The 18605-nt window shown below is 49.4% G+C and overlaps 1 gene segment (V, D, J or C); it reads left to right on the top strand.

Moving 5' to 3' along the window:
* The first annotated feature begins 17634 nt into the window (after positions 1-17634).
* Positions 17635-18259, top strand: LOC148758725 (immunoglobulin heavy variable 1-3-like). The segment is given in 2 exon segments: positions 17635-17722; positions 17805-18259. Coding segments are annotated over 2 exon segments (366 nt in total).
* Positions 18260-18605: the final 346 nt, after the last annotated feature.

Raw genomic sequence — 18605 nt, 5'->3', positions numbered from 1 at the left:
TCAGCCCTTTGCAGGCTTCCTCCAGGCTCTTCCTGACGCTGAGGGCACTGTGCCTGTGCAGTGTTCTAATAGCTTGTCACTCAGGCATGTTTCATGCTCTTGGCCCCAAAACCTGCAGCAATAGACCCCACACAAACCACACGTGTTTAATCACGACAGAACTGTGGGTTCACAGCAACAGTACAGGACAGGGAGTGACCACAGTTATGGAAAAATCATGGAGCTCAGAACGGCCAGCGTGGAGGGGCACACAGAGCACTGGATGCCCTAGAATGTCCTGGGTCACGGGTGAGAAGAGGGGAGGCCGACGTGAGGACACTGAGCCCAAAGAGGTGACTGTACCCCCTGACGAGGTCCATGTAGGGACCAGCCTGTGGGGTGCACACGCAGTGGGAATACGCCCATGAGCTGCACTTGTTCACACAGGAAGTGTGAGTGATGTGTCCACTGACCCTCTGTCTCCTAACCACAGGGAAGCTCGGACACGACTGTGGGCACAGCCTCCTGCTCTGCCCAGGCTCACACCTCAGCCCTGGAGGCAGGAGGAGCACCGTCCAGCCAGTTCTCCACTCCCCCTGCTCTAGGACAGGACCCCCAGGGCGATGGTCCCTGGAGGGCCATCCACACAGAGGACACTGTCTGTGGGAAGAGGGGTGTCACAGCCCAGTCTCCATCCCCACACTGGGCACTTCTGAGGACTTGTCTCCTGACACCCTGTCCTGAGTCAGGTCCCCATGGAGAGCAGACATGGAGAACACACCAGGGCTCGCTTCTCCTGCAGCACAGACTCGCTCCCCTACTTCACAGACCTGCATCCTCCATAGGGGTCAGCACCGTGTGACAGCATGCAAATCTCCCCATCCCCCTCCGTGGATTGAAAAGCCAAACCCTGGCCTGGGGCAGTGACTGTGCCCCACCATGGACACGCTCTGCTCCACTCTCCTGCTGCTGACCGTCCCTTCCTGTGAGTGCTCTGGTCAGGACCTCAGGGATGGAGGGACTCCAGTTGTCATCCAGAAGTAGCTTCACCTTTCTCATGCTTTCTCCACAGGGGTTCTGTCCCAGGTCACCCTGCAGGAGTCGGGTCCTGGGCTGGTGAGACCCACCCAGACCCTTACGCTGACCTGCTCCTTCTCGGGGTTCTCACTGAGCACTACTAATATGGGTGTCGGCTGGGTCCGTCAGCCCCCCGGGAAGGCCCTGGAGTAGCTCGCACACATTTGGTGGGATGATGGTATGTATTACAGCCCATCTCTGGAGAGCCGGCTCACGATCTCCAAGGACACTTCCACAAACCAGGTGGTCCTAACAATGACCAGCATGGACCCTGCAGACACAGCCACTTATTTCTGTGCACGGAGGCACAGAGACACAGCCCAGGGGGCTCCTGTACAAGAACCCAGGCTGGGCCTCAGCTGGGCCCCCGTGTCTGCAGCACAGGAACGTGTGGGCACATGGCATTTCCTGCCAGGCTCTGGGGTTCCTCCCCACCCACAGCCTCAGAGCCCCGTCTTCCCGTCTCTTCTCTCCTTAGAAGACCCATGGCCCTGTGAGTGCTGCATGCAGGTGAGAGGCTGAATTCTGTTTCATCAGCAACCTGACAAGGTCAGGTACGTGGACGCAAGGTCACCCACAGGATGCTGCTGTTTCATGGGCTGCTGTCCCTGCACGTGACAGAATATAAACAAAGTTAATTTTGATTAAAATGTGGGTTTCACGTTGAAGTAGCATTAGCTGATAAGAAAGCCGGACAAATTCCCGAGTTCCATATCCCAGCTTCCTTGCCATGAAGAAGAAAAAGTGGTCCAAACTGCACGAATAAATACTGTATGAAATGACAGCACAGAAGGACTGTGCTCTCCTCGTGGGGTGTCTGACAGTGGCCGTGCACAGATGATGGTCAGCGGTTTCACACGGGAGGTGTGACGCATAAACCTTGCTCCAGGATGTGATTTTGGGCCCAGGGAGCCATGACAGGCAACGATAATGATACGTTAAACCTGGAAACGAAACTGCCTAAGTTTGACTCCAGAAGCACATGTATTACATCTGACGAGCAATCTGGCAGCAAAGATACAGCAATGCATCTCTCATGACATCTCAAGTTCAAGTTTCAGCATGTAATCTGAATTGTCAGCATTTTATCAAGAGCATACCATGAAAAAGAATCACCAGAGTCTATAAATTACTAAACAAATAAATAGTGTTAACATATATGAAAGAGTGACTATGTCAACACTTGAAGACATCAGAAAAAAATTTTTAGATAAATTGCAAATCATGAAATTATTTACAGGCAACTAATAATTATGAAATTATATTGTGTTTGAAAGAGCATGATGCTATCAAGAAAAAAAATTATGTTAGACTACATCACATTTAAAAACTTTTTTGTGCCTACATGACTATCCAGAGAATGAAAGACACGCCACAGACAAGGATAAAATAATAGCACATCATGTACCCACCCAATGGCTGTGTCCAGAATATAATAAGAACCCTCAAAACTCAACAGAACAAAAAGAAACAACTGTTTATATAGCAGGCGTAGGTTTGTACAGACCTTTCAGCTCAGAGGACACAGAGGTGGGAAAGGGGCTAGGAGAAGGCACTCAGCATCAGTGGTCACTGGGGACATTCAGATCAAGACCACGGTGAGAACACGGTGCCCTTGTCACAGAGTCTCTGAGGGAAGAGAAATTCTGTCACCATCTGGCTGGACATTCTTTCTCATTCTTGCTCTTTCCAGGTGAGAGCTCCAGTCCGTGCAGGCTGGAGACTCTCTCATTTTCCACAAGCCCTGAGGTGTGGGTCACTCCCTAGACCGGGGCAAAACAGCCAGGCTGCCGTGAAGGGATGGTCTCCACAATCAGAGTCGGGGGGTGGGAGCTGGTGTGGATCCTCCCCAGTCCTAGACAGGCCAGCAGGCGGGTCAGGTCCCCTCAGTCTGTGCAGCCTGACAGATTCACACTCTGATCTTAGCACAGTGGCATTTTGAAATGTTCATGTATTTGTCATCAATCCCTTGTTCTTTGCAGGTCTGTGCCACCTGGAAACTGCTCACACTGCCAGGATGATTCTTGGTCGTTTTCTTACTGCAGGCTCCTGACATCAGGACCTCAGAATGTAGCTTTCTGTGACATCACGTATCAGATATGTTGAAGGAAATTATTGATTTGCACATAGTCCACCTGTCTTCTTATTGTCACTGTGTATGTTCTAAGAATGAGAAGCACATGTCCTCAGCTCTCTGCATGTCCAAGACGAGTAGTGGCTTTCTGTGTCATAGGCAGGAATGGGGCCACTCCAAACACCTGTCAGCAGGAGAACAGAAACACAGTGAGTGTATCCACTTCTTGGAAGAAGAGTCAGCACTAAACCCCTATGAGCCTCATTCACACCACACATTGCATTTCCAATTGTGACACTGAGAAGATAAAAGTTATAAGTACATGCTGTGTGATTCCATTTCTATGAACATGAAAGATGAGACCTACTGTGAGGAAACACGAAGATGACAGGAGCCCCTGGGGGCAGGGTGCGAGGCTGGCAAGAGTGGGAGATGAATGGCAGGAACACAGGAAGCACCACGGTGAGGAATGGTCACCATTTGCTGGTGGTGATGGTGGTGATGGTGGTGATGGTGGTGCTGCTGGTGATGGTGGTGATGCTGGTGGTCATGGTGGTGATGGTGGTGATAGTGGTGATGTTGTTGAAGGTGGTGATGGTGGTGCTGCTGGTGATGGTGGTGATGCTGGTGGTCATGGTGGTGATGGTGGTGATGGTGGTGATGGTGGTGATGGTATTGATGGTAAGGGTGGTGGTGATGGTAGTGATGGTGGTGATGTTGTTGAAGGTGGTGATGGTGGTGCTGCTGGTGATGGTGGTGATGCTGGTGGTCATGGTGGTGATGGTGGTGATGGTGGTGATGTCGGGCAGGTGAACACACACCAGGATTTATCCAGGGTAACTGTTCAGTGTGTGTGGTTTATTACACCAACATGGACTGTAACTGACAGCTATACCATATCATGTTGGTTACATTCAAATGCTTATTTCAAAAGAGAGACAAAGCCAGAAACACGGATATGACACCACACAAGGTACAGACTCCTGGACATAAACATGTGTGACCCTGGATCTCTCTACATGTTCTCAGTAAACACTGCAGGGCAGCAAATGCCACATGTTCTCGTTATAGGAAGGGGGTCTGCAGACCTCCTTCAGTCCTGAGGTGGATCTGGGGAGCTGTGTGGTCCAAAGGGGAGGCGCACAAGGACAGACAAAGGCGATCACTCTGAGCAGAGAGGTTACAACTCTGTGTGTCTGTTTGAACTTGGTAGCCTGTGAAATAGACATAAAACTGATACCTGCATCACATGACTTGTGTGCACAAGTAAAAATGGAATAAGACGAGGGGTCCTCAGTGTTTACATCAGCCTCTAAAATAATAAATCATATTTTCCCAAATGTTCTAATTGCCAGAAAGTGCCCCAGGACACTCACGCCTGCATGAGACCCTGCCCGTGTGTAGGTGTCCAACACCGGAGCTCCCTATATGGAGGGAGGACATGCAAATAGGGGCCCCTCTGCTGATGAAAACCAGCCCAGCCCTGACCCTGCAGCTGTGGGACAGGAGCCCCAGCCCCGGGATCCCCAGGTGTCCCCATTCCGTGATCAGGACTGAGCACAGACGACACACCATGGGGTTTGGGCTCAGCTGGGTTTTCCTTGTTGCTATTTTAAGAGGTAATTTATGGAGAACAGGAGACTCTGAGTATGTGAGAGAATATGAGTGAGAGAAACAGTGGATGTGTGACAGTTTCTGACCAAGATGTCTCTGTGTTTGCAGGTGTCCAGTGTGAGGTGCAGCTGGTGGAGTCTGGGGGAGGCTTGGTGCAGCCTGGGGGGTCTCTGCGACTCTCCTGTGTGGCCTCTGGATTTACCTTCAGTAGCTCTGGCATGAACTGGGTCCGCCAGGCTCCAGGGAAGGGGCTGGAGTGGGTCTCATACATTAGTAGTGGTGGTAGTTACATATACTACGCCGACTCCGTGAAGGGCCGATTCACCATCTCCAGAGACAACGCCAAGAACACGCTGTATCTGCAAATGACCAGCCTGAGAGCTGAGGACACGGCCGTGTATTACTGTGCGAGGGACACAGTGAGGGGAAGTCAGTGTGAGCCCAGACACAAACCTCCCTGCAGGGGACAGGGGGTCTGGGCTGCAGGGGGCGCTCAGGACACCAGGGGGCGCTCAGGACACCCCAGCATAGGGACCAGCCCCAGGAGCAGGTGCGGACTTGGAATAGGTAAGAAACTTCCTTTTGTAAAGATTTCCCGTAAAATCTCTCAGCTACCCCCAGGGGCATTTCTTGAGTGTTGTCTGTTACTCTAACATCTGCTATTCTCAGCAGTTGACAAAGAGGTACCATTGTTTACAAAGAAGTAGCACCAGTGATTTTGTTTCTATCCTTGACTTGCTTCCTGAGTGCCCTGTTTTTGTTCATTGACAGACAGACCATCCCAAGGATTATTGTCTGCTCTGTGGTTGGGATCGTTTCCCACAAAGAGAGACTCCAGCACAGTGCTGGCCCCTGTGTGCTGAGCTCAGGCTCTCTGCCCCCCACATGCCCACTGTGTCCCCACAGGGGCCCTTCTTCCCAAAGGTGCACCTGGCCCCATTGGGTTATGTTCAGCCCCAGGACCTCCACCCCCACAGTCTGTGTCCTCCCTACAACACATAAAGCTCTCATTCCTCATTTACTTGGGTGGAAGTAGAAACCCACCCCAACATCACCTTCTGTCACCCCTGTCCTAATTCTCACTCACACTGTCCTAGACCCTGAGCGCTGTTCACACAGGTCTCCCCACAGTACCCATCACAGAAGGGAGGTCCAGTAAACACGTGGGCATTCACGTGTCCCCATGTCGTCTAATTCATCAAACAAGTCTGTCCATTTGTGGACATCACAGGGCATGTTATACTCATTGTGCCTGATCGGGGCCGTACTGAGCCCACAGTCATGGAAACATATGATTCATGGTGAGACAGGCACTACTGCAGGACAGGCCTGTGTCAGTGGGGGTCACATCTGCCTGCTGACCACAAGGCACCACTATCAATTCAGAAGCCTTATGAGACAGGACATTCCATGCACCCTCCTTTAGAGAGCACCATGGTGGACACCTCATAGGTGGCCATGGTGACACAAAGGACAGAGAACACAGTAACTGAGCTGGTCACTTCTCATGTCTCAGTGACCAGCACATACATAGAGTCAGAGATTTGTCAGCTAAACTTATGGGAAAGACATGAGGTAGGACAGAGAGGGAACCCACAAGTGGAATATTTTTAGGGTATAAAGTTTAAAATATAGCAAAGGCATATGAGCTGAGTGTACTTAAGAAGTTATACAAACAATAGGGAATAATTGAGTACTACTCTCAGTCTTTACATTTACAATATTGTTTCCTCACTTTATATTTACTCACATCTCTAAAAGTTTCAATCATTTTGACTGTAGAATTAAACAACCACCTACCAAGAAACGAATATAGACAGTGGGTGCCATAAAAAATATACACTTTTTAAAGGAAATGAAAGTATTAAAACTGTAATACTCAATATATACCAATAGCGAAAGATGAATACAAGTCATGTGTATATATATTTTGGCACCTCTAGTACATCGAATCAAGCAGCTGTCTTCAATTTTTTGTAATTGAAAAGGATTGTAAATGCTAAAATGTGTTCTAATCATCTGTCTTCATATCTTATACTTTCTTTGTGCAAAACACTGAGCTTTGATGTCAGTCTTTCATCCAAAACACAGTGATGAAAGGAAAGGAATCATGACAACGTGCCTGGCTCATGCAGCCTGTGTGGCTCAGCGTGACCACCATGGTAGAGGTCACTTCCACAGTCCTGCACCAGGACACCTGGTGGGATGAGCCCAACTTGGTATCACAAGAGGAAGAGACACTTTCTTGTTGCAGGATGAGGGTAAAGATGTGGGAGTCGTTTTAAAGTCATTCAACTGAAGAGAACTGAAAAACAGGATTTGTGCATTACTGAGAGTGTCTGCTGTGCTCTCAGTGTCACTAAATTCTTAATCTTTAACAAGGAACCCTCACACTGATTTGCACGGGGCCCTGACATGGCATAGTTGGTCTGCTGGTGACTTCAGCTTTAGACCCACGTAAAGGTCTTTGCTGTAAGGCCTCGCCATACTCAGGAAGATGTCCATTCAGAGGGGTCGATGCAGGTGGGTGTGATCAGAAGGGCTGAGATTTTACGTTTAGGGAACTGTTAGACCCACGAGTTTATAGGAGTCCCTGCCCAGCACACAGTGTCCAGCCTACAGCCCCCACCCACACGCCCACATGAAACCTGAGCCCGAACTGACAAGCAGAGGGGAGCTGAACCCTGAGTCTGGAAGAGAATTTGGGTGCTTGTACCTGGGATGGTCAGGGGTCTGAATAGGAGATTCCTGGGGGTACGACTCTGTTTCCCAGGCCTGTCGCCATGGTCCACAGTAGAGGATGGAGGACGATCGTTTTCCCACATAAAATGGGACAGAACCGGGCAAGGAGCAGCTGCTGGGAATGCAGACAGGCACCTCCTGCGTCGTGTGTGTTCATGCATTTTATCACCTTATCTACTTATCATGTTTCCACATCTTTACAGACCTTTCCTGCTGGGGAGAGACAGCCCCTCGTGGGTCCCCAGTCCTCAGGGCAGCACAGCCCAGGCTGGAGCAGGCCTTTCACACACACACTAACCCACCCAGAGCACCGCCTCGCTCTGGCCCGCACACCAGGACACACTTCCTCTGCCTTCATCATCCCAGGCCCAGGTGCCCGGCACAGGGAGACGCCCCTCATCTCTGAGCTACTGACATTACTCACCTGGTCCATCCAAAGCTGGTCACCTGCCTGCCCCTCCTTTCCCAGGAAAAGGCCAGTGAGACCAGGTCCTCAGCTGCCCCTCACTCCCTGCCTCCTGCCTGCTGATCCCCTGGTCCTTCCATGTGGTCTCACGTCGTCCTGAGCTTCCTGTTTGTAGGACCTGTGAGTGTGATAAACTCTGTTTGCCCCTGGTCCCATCCTGTGTGTCCTGTGGTGGCCGTGCCTGACTGACATCTCCTGAAAGAATGCAGACAATTGGCACTAAAGCAGGAAGGTCTGGTATTGAGAGGGGTCTTAGAGACGTCCTGTAACTGCCTGTCTTCACGATTGGTTGTCTCAGTTCGTCTCTGCCATTTGTGAAACCTCAGTGTTACGTGCAGTTTCCTGTGTGTGTCTATGCTGCTCTTTGTGGCCTCATTTGGAAAGAGTCAGCACCTCCTGTCCTAAACTGTGGGCAAAGGTACGAGTCTCTCTCAAGTTTGGGGTGTTGTGGGGTCTGAGCAACTGCCCAGCGGCATCTGGAGCTGAGCCCAGACTCTGGGAACCTCCCTGAGCAGAGAAGAGAGAGAATAGGTCAGCCCTGTCCTGGGACGGGCTTCATTGACCTTTAACCTATGTCACAAAGGGCCAGTGGTCAGCACACCCCAGCCCTGGGCATCAGAATAGACAGTGGGGAACGAGGAAGCTGCAGGTCATGAGCACATGTCCCTGAGTCATCAGTGACCCCACAGCTGACACCCACATGTCCCTGACGTGCATCAGAAAGGGATGGGGGGCCCCAGTCCTCAGACCAGGATGTGGGCTTCCTGGGACATACAGATGATTGACATGGAGACAAAGGTCTGTCTGCAGCCCTTCTCAGGATGCTCCGGAATCCAACCCTGCCAAGTGTCCTGTTATTTTAGTTACTACTGAAGAGTTTCTGAAAGTGGGAAGAGACTTGTGATGTGGCTACAATAATCAAGACTGTGTGGCATTGGTGGAGGGAGAGACTCACATCAATGGAGCAGAATACGTGGGACCTTGGATAAGCCAAGGGTCTCCTGATGTGACACAGACAGTACAGCCCTTAGAAAAGCAACAAGAAATAGGACATTGGGAAGGACTGGCTTTTATGATTATATTTACAACAAAAGTGACTAAAATATTGTATTTCAGTCATGTTTATAAATACTTGCTAACTGTGTATATTTAGTCTGTTCACTGTCAGGATGTGTCTGCACATAATGCTAATCACGTTAATGATTATTACAAATACACATAAGTTTTAAAACCTGGTGATCTATTCAACTAGTCCAGCATTTACTTTTATACTCACAACAGTAGGGCTTGACTTTGACCATTTTCAATGTGTCTTATAGACCATAGGCTCTTTCATCCCAGACTCAGAGGCTATATAAATTCAAGAGAAGAGACCCTACTGGGCCCCATAAGGACCAGGGGAGCCTGACTCAGTCCCTCCCCACTTATAGGAACAGGCTGCCCCACATGCAAATTTCTCCTCAGGCTCCAGGGTAAAACCCTCCTGGGGCTGTGAGCTCCCAGCTCTCTCCTCACACAGGCTGAGGTCTCTGGGGAAGGCAGAGCTGTGGTCTAGAAGAAGATGACACTGCTGGGTCTTCTCCTGTGCCTGGTGACAGCCCCCCAAGGTGAGGGTCTCAGGTGTCAGACACGGGTTTGTGGGATGGATGTGACTGCACGTGACAGACTGATTCTCCTTGTCCCCAAGTGTCCTGTCCCAGGTGCAGCTGCAGGAGTCGGGCCCAGGGCTGGTGAAGCCCTCGCAGACCCTGTCCCTCACCTGTGCTGTCTCTGGATTCTCTTTAAGCAGCTACAATGTGCACTGGACACGCCAGGCTCCAGGAAAGGGGCTGGAGTGGGTTGGTGTTATGTGGAATGGTGGAAGCACAGCCTATAACCCAACACTTAAGTCCCGGCTCAGCATCACCAGGGACACCTCCAAGAGCCAAGTTTATTTAACACTGAAGAGCCTGACAGCTGAGGACACGGCCGTGTATTACTGTGCGAGGGACACAGTGAGGGGAAGTCAGTGTGAGCCCAGACATAAACCTTCCTGCAGGGGACAGAGGGGCTGGGCTGCAGGGGGCGCTCAGGACACCAGGGGGCGCTCAGGGTCCAGGAGGCTGTGCTCAGACCACCTGGGGCACTTGTGACATTTGAGCTCAGGAAGGAGCCTGAGTGCAGGTGTAACAGGGAAGGAGGGACAAAGGGAGGGAGTGTCCTGTCACCACGTAGTCAGCTTAATTTAATTAAAAATATGTACCACTAGAGACCTCCCCACTGCATCTATTCTAAACAATGACATGATGTATTAACTATTCAAACACAATATATTTACACGTGGCAAACATATATGTACCTATATATATTTTTTGCTTCATCTCTTAAATTGGGTCTGTATTGAGAACAGGAGGCACATACAGTTGACACTGCAGTAAATTCTCAGAACTTAGGTCCCTGTCTTGGTAGTTTTAGGAATCTTCAGCTAAAATAATAATAATAATAATATAGCATAATAATAAATTCTGCATGTTTATTTGTATAATATTAGGAAGAGTTAACTTTTGGTATAGAAAATTAATCTGAATTGGAATTTAAATCTCCAATATTGTTTTCCCAAAGAACCTGAGAACATATACCTCATTTTGCTGTGCGCAGTGTGCTGCTTTTTGCCCAAATGTGTGAGAGAAATGTAAGGATGACCATTATACATGGGTAGTACTAATTCCATATCTATATAAATGTTTTTGGGCCGGCCCGGTGGCTCAGGAGGTTGGAGCTCTGTGCTCCTAATGCTGAAGGTCGCCAGTTCGATTCCCAGCGGGTGAGCTGAGCCCTGTACAGTTAACAACAGCTCTCCCTGGAGCTGAGCTGCCGAGAGCAGCTGTGAGCAGCCTACCAACGACTGGTGACCGAAAGCCTCAGCTGGGAGGAGCGCAAAGCCTATAACACCAGCATGGGATGGGCCAGGGAGCTGTGTCCTACACAACTCGACTGAAAACGATGGCTTAAACTGGAGGGAGGGAGAAAGTGAAAGAAAAGGGAGTATAAATGTTTTGATCCCTTTATTTATGTTTGTGAATTAACTGTGTAACACTAGAAATCCATAAAGCCATCCATATGGAAAATAAGACCCTGGAATAGGACAGTCAATGTTGTTGAACTTATGATGAACTTGCAACGATGAAGACTTCCTGGCCTTCTGTGATGCATAAATATCGTAAATTTGTTGCCAGTACATAAAAGTTCTTGTACCTTGTATCCGGTCTGTGTTTTGTAATTATTTGTTATGTAAAATTTCTTGTACCATAATATGTTTTTAAAATGCTGAAATTCCTCTGTAATACAAAATCAAGTACCTGTAAGTAAACAAAGAAAACTGTGAATTAAAAAATTAAAACAAAAGATTTTTCCCTGTGAGTTTGGACCCAAAACATGGATGCACATTATACACAGCAAAACATGGTACATCCCTCTTCGCTCAGCAGCTTCAGGGATGCTGGTTCCCAGGCTGAGTCCCCAACCCTATGTAGAGTCTCGTGTCCTCAGGAGAAAAGAGAAGAAAGAGAGGAAAGCATAAGTGTCTGTGGATGAAGCAGCTGGTGCCTCGTTTGATTTTCTCCATCTTATGTGGCCTTGAGGACCAGGTCCCTGGGATTCCTAAGAGACAATGACTAAATAAATGACTTTATTTTATGCCATGTTATTATTGTCATACACACAGTCACACACACACACACACACACACACACACACACAAGTACACACAGATGTGTTTAATGTACGTGTTACTAGAAGATACATTCTAAGAAAAATGCAGAAGCACAATATTCAATTTTCTTTTCCTAAGAGAATTCCTAATGTCATCTTTAACATCACTATTTTATCTCCACTTTACTTTGTATTTGTCAATCACTTACATGTGTGTTCCCTTCCATGAATGTATCAAATAATTTTGTATAATTATGAATACCAAGCTTTCTCACTCAGCTTGGACTGCCGGGAAAAGGTACCAAAGGCCCCAAGACTTAAACAACAGCAATTGATTTTGACTGTTGTGGAGGCTGGAAAGTTCAAAATCAAGGTCCCGGCTGATTTAGGTCCTGGTGAAAGGTCTGACCTGGCTTGCACCTGACCATGTTCTCACTGAGTCCTTACACGCCTTCAATGATGGAGGGAGATCTCTCTTCCTCTTTGTAAAATGCTCCAATCCTATTGGAGTTCTACCACCACATGCTGACCTCGTGTAACCTTATTTGCCGACTCAAAGCCCTATTTTACACACCATCATTGAGCATTAAGACTCCAACATACAAATTTGGGAGGACCCAATTCAACTCAAAATATCCTACAAATTATGTGCCGCAATATATGATCGCCAAAATAGATGCCTTCCCCACATGAAAAAGACATTAACTTTGCCCCAACAATCCAAACACTCTTACTCATTTCAGCACCAGCTCTAAGGCTAAGGTCCAAAGTCTCACCTAAGTACAGTCTCATCAGATCCTGGTGAACTTGAACTGTGATTCATCCTGAGGCAAAATTCCTCTCCAGCTGTGAACCTATGAATCCAGACAAGTTACAAGATCCAAAATGTGATGGTGGGTCAGGCATAGGGGAGACATTCCCGTTCTGAAAGTGATGAACAGGAAAGAAGGAAGGAGTGATGGCCCCAACCTGGTCCAATGACTTCCAGGCAAATCCCATGTGATATTAAGGTTAGAAAATGGTCCTCTTTGGCTGATGCCCCTCATTCTGTACCCAACGGGGTGGCGGTCCCATGTCCTGACTCCACTGAAGTGGTGTCTCACTTTATGGACCGACTAGGGCTGTCTCACCACGGCTGTGAATGCGGGGTCACACGTACCAGAATCTGCCTTGGGGGTCCCACCCCAAGGCTGTGGTTCCTGGTTGTGTCACCTTTTGAAATAGAGAAGATCATTTAAATCTTTGAAATCAAAGAGTCAGCCCTGATGACCTCTAAGGGTCATTATTTCCTTTACTTACATGATATTGCATCTTCACTGCCAATATGAGTTATGATCCTGTTCTGTAGAATCCAAATAAACCTTCTTTCTGCCACACCCCTCGTCCCTGTGTATGATTAAATGACAGTGTATCTGCTGGTATAACCTCATCTCTACTCCTGGCTTATACTGAGTGTCGTGCAGGGCGACCTGCGGGGTCTCTGCTCCCGCTCCCCATACAAGAACGCAGGATACGGTGAGGCCAAAAAGGAACACCCACGGAGCCATAGGTAGGGGAGTCATACCACTACGGTCTCACTGGAGGCTGGGTTCACTGGACGTGTGACCTGCTGTCCGTTTTGTCTGCAACCCACCGACGACTCTCTTTCACTCTCCTCCGCTCTCCTTCGTAGCCGCAGCAGTTATATTAGCGGCCAATTGGCTAACTGGCTACAGCTGATGGCCATCCACCACCCGAGCCAGCACCCCTCCACGTGAGGCCGAGAGCCTGTAAACTACTCTCTGGGGCTCTGTCCCCACACTGAGACACTTGATTAAACCATGAGGCGTGCCCATGACTTTATTTATCAAAGGGTTTTTCAGCAACACCTTCTGTGCCCTCTTCACAGCAAGCTTTCTCGATTTTGGCTATGTGGATAGGGTGACGTTTTTTCAAATCTCCAAATTCTGATTAACATTTGATTAATACTGTGACCCTCAATCCATCTGTCTCCCCTCACCTTTTACTAGAAGGAGTAAGAGGAGCCAAGCCCCTCCTACACTTTGCTTAGAAATCTCCTCAGCTGAACACCCAGTCCCATTGCTCACAAGGTCTACCTTCCACATAACACAGGAAACCAGCTCAGCCAAGCTCTTCGACACCTTATAACAAGGATCACGTTCCTCAGGGACCCATGACCTGCTCCTCATTTCCCTCTGAGCCTCAGCAGAGTGGCTTCTTAGGACCACATTTCAACCACCACTGTGTTCATGACGACCTATGTATTGTCCTAGAATATGGAGCCTTCTCGACAGCTCTCCGGTCTTCTTTCTGAGCTCTCAGCACAGTCACCTTTAACATCCCGTCACAGCAATCTTGGAATTTTCACGTGTGAACTTGAAAAGTCTTCCGCCTTCTACCGATCACCTGCTTCCAAAGTCACCAACACCTTCTTAGGTATTTGTTACAGCAGTGCCCCACCCTCAGTACCAAACATCAATCTCCATCTGCTAAAGCTGCCATAGCAGAACCAATGACCAGGTGGCTTAAACAACAGAAATTTATTTCCTCACATTCAGGGCCTGGGAAGTCCAAGGTCAAGTTGCCAGAGAATCAATTACCAGTGGGAACTTGTACGAATGGCAGACAGCTGACGTCTCACTGTAATCTATGTGGTGGAGAGAGAGACAGACATCTCTCTTCCTCTCCCTCTTCTTATAAGGCCACAGATTCTAGGGGATGAGGACCCCGACTTTATGACCACACTTAACCATAAGTACTTCCTACAAACCCTTCTCCCATACAGGCCACTGGGTCTGAGGGCTTCCACCTGTGAATAATAGGGGGGATAGAATTAACTTCATAACAAGGTTCCCAGTTATAAACATCTGTGAAGCAGGTTTCATGACCAGAAGGAAATAAGTCACATTCCTGATCATCCTGACACAGCCACAGGTTTCAGAAGGCAGAGCTAATGAGACATCCTCACACTTGGATCAGAGCCTCTCAGATGGGATTTGGGGCCGCGTGTCCAGTGCATCCTGGAAGCCAAGGGCACCTCCATCTCCCCACCCTGCTCTGCACCCACCTGGGAAACAGTGTTTTCACTGTTCAGTTTGTGTTTAAGGAGTGGGAGTTCCTGTCCCTAGTGTGAGGCTGCAGGGGCACCTCCTGGGTCCGGCCAGGGGCACGGATGCCCTTCCAAGTGTGACATCACCTGAGGCTTAACAGGTTCCTGGCCTGTTGTACTTTCTGTGTTCCAGCTTCCTGGGAGGGACTTGAAATTGCTACGACTTTCGGTGACGTCATGTTCAGTTATGTCTATCCAGGTGCCTCTTACTCTTAGTGAGGTGAGATTCCCACCTCTAGTAACAGATCAAAGATGACGTGTGAAGGCCCATCTGCTTTCTGCACCAATGTTAAAGATCTTGGAAATAAACACTCCCATTCTTAGAAGAGAACCTAGTAACAATAAACATCAGTCTGTCTCCTGAACCCGTCACAGAATAAAAATTGCAAGAACAGTGTGGGGACAGAGCCCCAGAAAGCAGTTTCCAGGCTCTCGGCCTCACAGGGAAAGGTGCTGGCTCAGGTAGTAAATGGCCATCAACTGTGATTGGCCATCAGCTGTGACTAGTTGACTGTCAACTGTAACCAGTGAGCCATTGGCCAGTAATATAACTGCTGTGGCTACACTCGCATAAAATAGGGGCTAGCAAGGAGATGGTGGCTGAGCTAGCAAGAGCGGATTGCTGTTAGCAAGTGGGGTCGGTTGGCAGGCAGAAAAGCGGACAGCAGGTCGTATGTCGTGTGAATCCAGCCTCCAGCGAGACTATAGTGGTATGACTCCCCTACCTATGGCTCCGTGGGTGTTCCTTTTTGGCCTCACCATGTCCTGCATTCTTATGTGGGGAGCGGGACTAGAGACCCCACAGACCGCCTCGCAGGACAAATGGTGCAGAGAGCAGGGTCTCCCACATGACAAACAGCCTCCACTGTGATAACTGGAAACACAGGCACATCCAGAGTCCAGGTGACTCTGCTCACCTGGAGCAGAAGCTGCTGGAGGCTCCAGCTGGTAGGAGCACTTCCAGGGGAGTATTCTGAGTGGATGGAGCACACGGGTGGGCTCCTGTGGGGGAGGGGTCCCAGGGTCACACCCCACACTTCGGGGGGCTTTCCCTCCAGACACATCCAGGTTCTCCAGGGAGGATGCATGTGGGTCCCCTCATGTCCCTGACAGGGGGAGGGGAGGACAAACACTAAGAAATCCACCCAGAAATTCCCTCAGGCAGACCCTCCAGGGGAAGGACTTTTCCAGAACACTATTCTGAGTAGTGGGTGGGATTCTTACCTATGACAGACCTAGGGAGGGGGTACAGTTACCAGGGTAACAGAGTCAGGAAGAGACTGTGGGTGGTGCAGGCGGGAAGGGAGGGGTCACAGGGAAGTGAGCTGACCATGGGAGAACCTTTGAGGAGGTCACAGGCAGACCCAGGGGAGCACCTCACAGGTGTTTAATCATAAGGATACATAACATCACACACACACACACACACACACACACACACACACACACAAGCAGCCTCACCTGAGTCAGCTGACAACACTGCTGCCTCCTCCTCCCCTAACTTCTCAGGTGCCTCCCCTCCCGCAGACATGGGTTCTCCAAGGGACGCCCACTGCCGGTGCTGTGTGTGGGCAATAGTGTGATTGGGCCTCGTATCTGACAATCTGAGGAACAGGATTTGTCCATCTCATGGGTCCTCTGCACGGGTACCATGGGCTGTGAGAAAAAGCAGAGCCAGGATGTAGGTTCTTCCCAAGTGTGTGCATGTGTCACATTTCCTGGGGTCTATTTACAAGAGAGATCAGTCACCCAGGCCTTGGGTCAGATTGGGGGACGGCCGATGTACTAGGTACAGGGGGAAAGGACACTTTGTGGTTCATTAGTGCTAAAATCATCCACTGTCTGTGTGTGTCTAATTTATTCACGAGCAGAGGTAGAGAGGGCTGTGAGACAATCTGCGATTCTCAGATGTCACCTTCAGCCAGAGGAATTCAAAGGAAGTAAGAGGCCCCCAAAGTCCCCTGAGCTTCGGGACTCAGGACTGTGTCAGTGCATCTGTCAACCCCAGGGAAAGGTGTCCCTGCAGGTTTTATAAAACCTTTGTTCAAGGTCTCCCTGCAGTGTCATTGGGATTTAGTGAGGCCAATTCATTATTTCCAGAGATGAGGTCAAAGCTTATGGTGTCCCTGAGGGAGCATTGTGAGGTCAGGGCACAGACATTTAACACTGGACTAGAGACGCTAGAGGTCATGTCCTGTGAGCCCTGACACAACCTCCCCTGCAGGGCACAGGCTGGGCTGCAGGGGGCGCTCAGGACCCACCAGCAGGGGCTGCAGCCCCAGGAGCAGGTGGGGAGGGAGAGAGGAAGGGGTTTCCTCTGAGGGCCTGGGGCTTCCTTCCTCTTAAAAAAAAAAAAATCTAAAACAAGATTTGGGCAAAGACTGCTGAAGTGTCTGTAAATATACTACTGTAATGGGAGAATTTCCCAAACACAATGGGCAATAAAATCAAATTTAAAGTGGGGGTTTCCGTGACTTCAAGACGTCTTAGAGCAACAATCTGAAGGACAAAGATGGCTTTGCTAACTTGACTTTTTCAAAGTTGGTGATACACACTGACCCCAGATGGAGACATTCATGTCAAACCCCAGAACAGGGTAGGATGGTAGCCGTTTCATTCAAAAGGTTTCTGAGCGGGACTTGACCTCAGTGGGAGGATCTCTGTCCGCACAGATTCAGGGACCTGGCAGGGGACACATATCCTCCAACAGGGATTAGGACTTGGAACCTCAGATGTCCACTGAGCACGGGCCTGCGTCATTTAGTCTGTCAGTTGGGCCAAGTTTTCTGCAATAAAACCCTATGCTCATGAATATGCAAATGAACCCAGGTGGGCGGGGTTAAATACGGACATGTCTGTGCCCTGAGAGCGTCACCCCACAGCCACACGCTCCTCTACAGACGTCCTGACAGCACAGCCCTCACCATGGACTGGAGCTGGACAGTCCTCTTCCTGGTGGCAGTGGCTACAGGTAAGGGGCTCCCCAGTCCCTGGCTGATGAGGGGACTTGGTTAGTCACAGGGGATCCACCCACTCCTGTCTCCTCTCCACAGATGTCTACTCCGAGGTCCAGCTGGTGCAGCCTGGGGCTGAGGTGAGGAAACCTGGGGCCTCAGTGAAGGTGTCCTGCAAGGCTTCCGGATACACCTTCACTGACTACTATATGCAATGGGTGCGACAGGCCCCGGGACAAGCGCTTGAGTGGATGGGACAGATCTATGCAGGCAGTGGTGGCACAAACTACGCACAGAAGTTCCAGGGCAGAGTCACCATCACCGCAGACACATCCACCAGCACAGCCTACATGGAGCTGAGCAGTCTGAGACCTGAGGACACTGCCGTGTATTACTGTGCGAGGGACACAGTGAGATGACCCACATCCTGAGAGTGTCAGAAACCCTGAGGGAGAGGGCAGCTGTGCGGGGCTGAGGAGACGACAAAGGCAGCTGGGCACAGCCTTTCTTTGACTTAGGGTTATGGATATACAGAGATGAAGGAACTGCTTGTGTTAATTATTTTTGGAATATTTTCAGTTCTGTGTGGGAAACCAACTCCCAAGAGGAGAAAACGTATTAAACTTTCTGTAGTGTTTTCTAATTTTCATGGTGTAAATGTCACCATCATGGTGACTTGAAACATGACATCCGTGAACTCAGTACTCAAAAGATGCCAGAATCTTCTCCTTACAGCAGTCGCTGGCAGCTCCCTCTCTGTGGTCAGAGAAGATAAACTGCATTACAGTCTAAGGGTCACAGCAGGAAGCAGAATGGAAGACAGAGAACACAGAAGCCCTGACATATGTCCCCGCCCCTAATAGTCATGAGAACGCAGGCATCCACAGTCGTGTGTGGACG

This window comes from Rhinolophus sinicus, chromosome 3 (assembly GCF_057876585.1).
Source record: "Rhinolophus sinicus isolate RSI-liver-muscle chromosome 3, RSI-T2T, whole genome shotgun sequence".
NCBI classification, from domain to species: Eukaryota; Metazoa; Chordata; class Mammalia; order Chiroptera; family Rhinolophidae; genus Rhinolophus; species Rhinolophus sinicus.
Note: the sequence above shows the minus strand (reverse complement) of the source record. Positions and strands in the feature narration are given on the sequence as shown.